At 34.0% G+C, this 7,883-nt stretch overlaps 1 protein-coding gene across 3 annotated transcripts; it reads left to right on the top strand.

Moving 5' to 3' along the window:
• The first annotated feature begins 2,146 nt into the window (after positions 1-2,146).
• LOC120474598 (uncharacterized) lies at positions 2,147-6,663 on the top strand. 3 transcript variants are annotated; one of them, XM_039665020.2, is made up of 13 exons: positions 2,147-2,273; positions 2,529-2,565; positions 2,672-2,769; positions 2,878-2,996; positions 3,076-3,228; positions 3,456-3,534; positions 3,708-3,881; positions 3,958-4,046; positions 4,152-4,208; positions 4,625-4,699; positions 4,817-4,912; positions 5,450-5,540; positions 5,678-6,663. In XM_039665020.2, exons 2-13 carry the CDS (start codon positions 2,544-2,546, stop codon positions 5,684-5,686), a joined length of 1,062 nt encoding a protein of 353 aa, XP_039520954.2. In that variant the 5' UTR covers positions 2,147-2,273; positions 2,529-2,543; the 3' UTR covers positions 5,687-6,663. The 3 variants fall into 3 exon arrangements, with proteins under 3 accessions (XP_039520954.2, XP_039520953.2, XP_088978351.1); XM_039665019.2 differs by having other exon boundaries at positions 2,669-2,769; XM_089122225.1 differs by lacking the exon at positions 2,529-2,565 and having other exon boundaries at positions 2,669-2,769.
• Positions 6,664-7,883: the final 1,220 nt, after the last annotated feature.

Here is a 7,883-nt window from a genome sequence, read left to right as displayed (position 1 = left end):
CACCGACATCAAAATACCACTGAGTGAAAGAAATTGATAACATTTAGAGTGTATATGTACATAAAACTGTACGAGTGGTAGAAAGATTCAGTCAAGTATTTTTACAATTATGAAGGTTAACTCACTGTGAAAAATGTTCTAAACTGTTCATGTATTTCAACCTCTTTAAAGCTACACTTTTTACATTTCTAACAGTATGAGATATTTTATATACTGTGTATATACAACTTTACTGTCGTTGTGTATTTCCTTTTGAAAAGCATGCAATCAATGATGTATTGCTCCAAATCATTATACATTGATTTAAATGTTTCAGTCACTCTTTAGATTTATAATTACTGAAGATGTAGACTACCTAATTTATTGATTAATTATTCTCTACAAAAGCATTTGCACATTGTTACACTGTGAATTGTTATTAAAATTTCATAACTCTTAACCCTTGATTGTGTGTGATTGTCACTTAAACTAGGGATTTAAATATTAGAGCTCAGAGAAACAAGGGATAATCAATGAATTTGAATGAAGAGTTGCATATATACACAACTTTATTGTGCATTGTGTTGAAAACCTTTTTCTTCTAAAGTGTAGGAACTCAGAAGCGAAGACCAGGAGACTTGGTTGTATCTTTTAAGCAGGATTCTTTTGCATCGCTGTAGTTTGCGTCATCCAAAAATCTTAGCCAAGTCTAACTAAAGCAGTATACATTTTAGTTGATATAACTTTCAAGGGGGAGGGGTTACACAAAGGTGGAGACACTGAAACAAAAGCATGCAGATGAGGCATAGGATTCAGCTTGTTACTGGAAATTCCCCAGCCCTGATCTCATCGGCATAGCAGTTATTCAGAGCCTTGAGAGGCTAATCCAATCAGCCTGGCTAGTTTTCTCAAAACGTAACATTATCACGGAGACAAAGCAAAGGGTAGGAGTCTCAGTAATCTGACTCATTTAACTTACAATAGAGAGACCAGGACTAGCAAGATTCTCATGCTTAACAGGTGATGTCATCATCATCATCATCATAACCTTAAAATGTAAAACACAATGTACATAACTTTCTCAGTTTATATTCTATTGTATTGGAACCTAATTAAACATTTTGATAAATTTGTAATCCTACGATTGCAAAGTAAAATAAAGATTTTTGTAAGATATTTAGCCTTTCGATTCTTAAGGTTTCTTATGTTAAAAGTTTTGCTTACTGTAAAATGTTCCAATTTGTCCTCAAAATCAATTGATCTGTATCGGTGCATTCAAATGCAAGATGGGATAAATCAGTGCCAGGTCGGAGATTTGCATGTATTTTTATGCCAAGAATAAGCAAAGTGCAACAATGAAAAGCACCCCTTTCCTTACGTATATACACTAATCAATGATACAATAAAGTTCAATCTTTACATTCTCAGGGACCCTTGACCCAGACTTTTTTTATTATAAAAAGAAATCTAGATTATCAAGTTCTTCAGTAGTTGTGGAACTCGAGAAAATCAGCTGTCAAGGCTATCTTATTCACTTTAATCATCGATTAATATATATATATATATATATATATATATATATATATATATATATATATATACCAGCATGTCTATGGGAAACCGGGAGCTTCTAACCACAAAAATCACTATATTCTGCTATATATGAAGAGTTCAGATGCAAAAGCCTCTAAGTGCCATTTGAAATTTTCTTCTAAAATGATCATTTTTATCAAGCTTGTATATTTAAGTTCAGTAATTTCACTTAAATGGCAATGAAGATTACCTATTAATTGTCATTTAAGTGAAATTACTTTACTTAAATATACAAGCTTGATAAAAATGGTCATTTTAGAAGAAAATTTCAAATGGCACTTAGAGGCTTTTGCATCTGAACTCTTCATATATATAATGGGTTAGGGTTATTCTGCACTATATATAATGGAAAAATTTGTCAGGTTTCAGTGTATATTTGTACATATTTCAGTTATATTTTCCTGCATATGCTCAGAGAAGCTACTTTTTTGTAGTATAACGTTTTCCAGTATACCACAAAGCCTTTATGATCGTCTTGTTTGTCTAGTAATTTCCCCAAACAAATAACTGACATAATCAATAGGGAGGAACCTTGAAACCTGAGCTTAAATATGACCAGAAACTCCTCCTGCTAGCAGCATAACTGGAACTGGAGCATAAAGGAACAAAAGGCATTGAGCTTCCTCCTAGTCTGCCATCATAACACACGTTGAGAGAGCTGAATAACTTTTCAGAGGACACTATTTTTACCGAGACACAAGGTAAGACAATAATATTATAGAATGTCGCTACTGATATGATAATTCTAAAGAAATAATGCTGATACTATTCATTATGAATGAAATATGGATGATGCATTTCCATTGCATTTTTTTTATTTTTGTGGTGACATTTCACTGAATATATATATATATATATATATATATATTACAAAATCAAATGTTTTTTTTAAATACGATTGTATCTGATGTCAGTGCTTACAGTAAAACAACTTAAACATTTCACATCTATTTTAGCACAAAAGCTACGGCATGAACATGTTCAAAAATAAAAGTAAGTTTAATACCTCATGATAAATGTTATAATCAAGAAAGCCTACCACTCAATTTAATTTGTCATTATGTATGTTTAATCCGTATTATTCACGTTTCTGCAGCAGCAACTGCAAAGTTTTACAAAGAACCAGCAATGCTGGAGGAAGTGTACACTGGATACCTGCACAAGTCCCCTGGTCAACCGGCCTTATTAAAAACCTTTGTACGTCTCATATTGCATTTCAAGTTGAAATTTAAATATCTGCAGTCTGTCAAAGACAGTTTTTATGTTCATGAAACTTAACAGTTTTACCTGGTATATCTGCCACAGAAATCCTGGAAACGCCGTTTCTTTGTGCTCTCCAAGACGGGCGAAGACGACTACCATCTGACATATTACACAAACAACGAAAAGAGAGACAAACCTGTGGGAGAGATAAACCTTTCTAAGTAAGTAATACACTATCACACTTAAAAAAATAAAAACAATATTCTCACACTATAATGAGAAAGTCTTACTGTTTTAAAGGATCACCTTGATGTTTACTGGCCTAGAGACACATCCGATGCGGGACTGGATTCAGAAACACTTCAAGTGTCCTCCATCCTCTGTGCTGTTCTTGAGGGTGGAAGACGACACACACACACACAGCAGAGACTATTTTCTTATTGGAGAAAACAGGTTTGCAACCATCATTTTGACCATATCTCGCATTGCCGTCACGCATAGTTCCATGAAAGCCAGCAAAAAATAATAATACAAGTCTTCATGAAGTGACTTGGTTTAGAAGAGCAGTAATCATTATACTTCTAAAATAAGTTGTTTAAACTTTTAATTTTTATTTCAAAACAACTGATGATGTTTTTTCAGCCAAAACATTAGTGGTAAATGTTTTCTGGTATTTTCAGTGATGATGTGGATGGTTGGTGCAAAGCCCTGAATACCGCAAAATCAAATAAACAAAGACATACATTTAACACCATTGAGGTAAACATTAAAATATTTCTCTCTAATCGCTCTCTTTTAATTATATTGTAAATTCTTTGTAATTTGTAATATTATTATAACTTCATACAATTACTTTTAACATCCTAAGAAACAAAAAAATCTAAGTGTGTGAAAACTTTTGAGGGGTTGCTCATCGTTTTTTTTCCCCTCAGGACAACAGAAGTAGATCAACATCTGCACCTCTGAACGGTTCAGAACAAAAGGTTGAAGGTCTGTCTGATGAAAGATGGTCAGCACCTGAATTAATGTTATCTCCTCCACCAACCCCAGGCCATTATGACTATCCTCGCAAGTTCAGCGAACCTCCAGTACCAGTAGAGCTCAAGGTTTTACAAATTTACATTTGCTTCTTTGCAATGTTTTTAAACTTCCATATGACAAAAACTCACTTCAATTCGACAGATTTCAGTTAACGAGGATAAAGATGAGAAGGACGGGAAACAGGATGAAGCTCCAGAGGACAACAATGAATACATGGTCATGGCATCAGTGTAGGTGTTTTCCCCTTAACTGGCATAGTGAAATGTGAAATGTACTCTGTTGATAAAATGCAATTGTCTGAGACATTTAATTAAATTGTGGTCTTTCCTGATTAGGCAAATGGCGTTGGAAGATGTCCAACAGGAGACGGACACTGCATGCATACAGACAAAGTAATTTTGAAGTCTTCTATTCACCTCATGACATTGCACTATTGTGTTAGTTGCACAAGATACAGTTAACTCAGTGCGTGTTGCCGTCTGACACATTGTTCATTCCCCTGAGGCTCAGATGCTACACATAGATGTAATTCTTTGTTTATTGAAAGACTACAAAACAACTCTTATCTTAGCATTGTTGAACATTCTGTTTTGTTGTTTGGAAATGTCTTGCTCATCGTGGATGAATGCTAAGTTTTAGCATTGTTTTAGACTCTTGATACTAGAGAGAAGCAATCATCTCTAACTAGAACGATTAAACAACTATCGTTCTATCATTGTTTGAGCCTTGTTCAACACTAAATTATCTTTAAACCTTTAGTTTAAAATACATTGTTAATAATTTTTTATTATTATTTTGTCTTTTTCAGCACTTCCATTAATGGCCACGAGTCTTCTGTGTGCAATGGTGCCGTCAACCATGATACGGACGATGATAATAAACGGTACATTTTGACTTTAATGCAGTTTTGCTGTCATCATGGCGGCTTTGAACTGTGTTTTTCTGCTGAATATGTCTGAATGATGTCATTGTTATTTCACTTTCTTACCTTTTTCCTTAGAATGAGTGCAGATGAGAGACATTCTCTGCCTCATCTCCTCAACTCCAATGGGAACTGTGCCTCTACAGAGAAGGTCGAGGCGCCTTTAAACAAGAGGTAATTTTTATCATTTCAGTTCACACTTCTCACCCATTAGTCCATTAATTAGTCCCATTAGACGCCTAAAATAAACCCACTTTATATTAGGCGTCTTTAAAAACGTACATCAAAAAATATTAATAGTTGCGTACAGTGTGCTTTTTATGTTCATGCTGTATTGCAAAACACTCTTGCTAAGGTGGGATACGGGTAAGGTTAGGGACAGGTTTGGTCATATGGATAGGCTTAAAAGTGGTTTGAGGTGTAAGAGAAGGGTCAACACTATCATTGTAATTTGTTATTTGTTATATTCAGTTGTAATTACATGCAGATTTTTTTTACAATGTACTTACACAATAAGTGCATCGTTTCAAATGATTTGTTTAAATGTAAGTACTGTACATCATAGTTAAAGACGCTTAATATAAAGTGGGACCAAGGAAACAATTTCTATATATTTTTTTTTGCCATTTGATTTTCAGCTATATTTAGCACTAAGGTTGTGAAAAATGTGGCATCTGCTTGAGTATCATCAATGTAAATTTCTAATTGTAGTGAAATACGAACACATGTTGAGAAGAAGATCTGCGTTCGTCAAAACAGTCTGAAAAAACCTGATCTTGAAACAGGAAGAAGCCAAATCATGGTACCACTCTCATTTATAAATAATTAGTTATTACAGTTGTATCCGAATAGAGAAAACTTGAACATGAGTACAAAAGAAGAACTTACATTGTATTATGTTTCTCATTGTTCTTTGTCTCTGATCCTTTTCCTCTCCAGTGTGTCTGATTGTCGGCAAATCTAGGATTCACATCTATTCCATAAGGGGGATCAAATCCTGGCCTTCGATGACCTGCTAACAGACACAGAAATACAGATATATAAGCAAGTCACTAAATTCAGAGATCTATAATTATAAGTATAAATACTATTGTATGTACATAAAACTGTATAAGTTGTAGTGGGTATTAGTCCTGTCTCCTCTCTACCAGTAAGCTGGTGTGTGGTGGGCATTCTGGTGCAATATGGCTGCCGTCGCGTAATGCAGCACATTGGTGGTGTTTGAGGAGATTACCCCTTTGTAAAGCGCTTTGAGTACCCAGAAAAGTGCTATATAAATTTAAAGAATTATGTTTGATTATGTCAAGAACAAGAGTCAAGTATTACATTATAACAAGTATGAACTGAAGGTGGTAAAAACTGGAACTGAATCGTGGTAAAAAAAAATGTTCATGTATTTTAACCTCTTTAAAGCTGCACTTTTTTCCCCTTAATGGAACATGGGGGTGGAAAAAATATGAGATGGGAGGAAAAGTAAGTAAATGCTATTGCGCTTCCTCCTCAAAACACTTTAGTGTTCCCTGGAGAAACTTTGCATTTGCTCACACATCTTACAGTATGTGTTCTTTGTAAGCAAACGCAAAGTTTCTCGGGGGAACACAAAACAATTGCCAGCGAACTCAATAGCATTGACAATAATGTTTACTCCTATCTCCCTTTTTTCTTCATGTCCCTTTAAAGGCTCCGCACTTTTTATAATTCTAACAGTATGAGATACTTTATATACTGTGTATATACAACTTTACTGTCATTGTGTATTTCATTTTGAAAAGCATGTAATCAATGATGTCTTGCTCCAAATCATTATACATTGATTTAAATGTTTTAGTCACAATTTATGGATTACTGAAAAAGTAGCCTATATAGCTGTACTGTACCAGCATGTATTTGCACATTGTTACGCTGTGAAATGTTATTAAACTTTTATAATTCTTAACATTGTGTGTTTATTAAAAACTATCGATTAAATGAATAGAGGAGGTTACAATTGGTATAATCAATGGATTTTAATGATCAGTTGGATGTGTGTATTGTGCATGTCAAAGTAAAAGTAATAAAGATTGTTGTATTTAATAGATTAACTGAATTAATTTCTAAACATGAATGCACACAGCAACTGGTATCTGAAGCGTTCATATGAGCGCTCTTCACGAGTGAAGGGGGTGGATTGGAATCCACTGCTGCTTCATGAGTCTCTAAATATCAAAAATGACTTCTCTAGGCTTGTGAGATTTTACTTTGTAATAGAAGTTACCAGTGTGATTACTGAATTGCTTCATTGTATTCTTTAATGTCTGTATTTGATATCTGAATCCAGTAACTGCTCGTTTAGCCCGGCTTCCAGAAATGAAATAGGGACTTGTTTTGTGTTTGAAAAAGGTCTTCAACATGTTAAAACATATAGGGGTCAATAGAGTGCCCGAAGCGATGGCGTCACTTTGTAGGACAAAATGGGTATGGATTCCCTCGATCGAAAAACAATGCATTTTCCCCATAGACTTTTGGAAAAATAAGAAAAATACTCATAATAAAATCCCCAGCAATGATGTTGACTTATGAATTTGCACATGGTTTGTCTTAAAGCATATTTTAAAAACCATAGACATATAAACAACATTTAAAGCTTGATTTTCACCACAGGTGGGCTTTAAAAGATTGGCCTATACAACTACCAATGTGGGGTCAAAATATTGTTTGTTCCTACTAAAAATCAAACATGGCTCATGGGTAAATCCGATATTATAAAATAATGTTAAGTGAATCCTGTTGAATATGGTAATCTTTTATGATATTTAGTACTTATAATGTGGTATGTTATAAGTACTATATCTAATAACTATAACTATGAGTTTATTCATGTGTATGACTGATAGTATCCACAACCAAATTCTTATTACATTAACTCAGTGAATGAAACATGATAAACAGAACTCAGATGTTGTTGTTTGATTCTCTGAGGGACTTTAAAAAAAAAAAGAAAAAAAAAAAGCATCTAACAAGAAACTCCTCCTACTCTTCAAATCACAGCCAAGAACAGAGATCTGTAGCTCTATCGTAAACTTTCATCATGCATTTTCACTGTCTCGGAGTAAAACCAGTTTTTTCACATCCTGTAACAAGCATATGCATTTTAAAGTGCTGAAAG

The sequence above is a fragment of the Pimephales promelas genome, chromosome 17 (genome assembly GCF_988280905.1).
Source record: "Pimephales promelas chromosome 17, fPimPro1.hap1.1, whole genome shotgun sequence".
In the NCBI taxonomy this organism is placed as follows: domain Eukaryota; kingdom Metazoa; phylum Chordata; class Actinopteri; order Cypriniformes; family Leuciscidae; genus Pimephales; species Pimephales promelas.
This window is presented reverse-complemented; position numbering and strand designations above follow the sequence as displayed.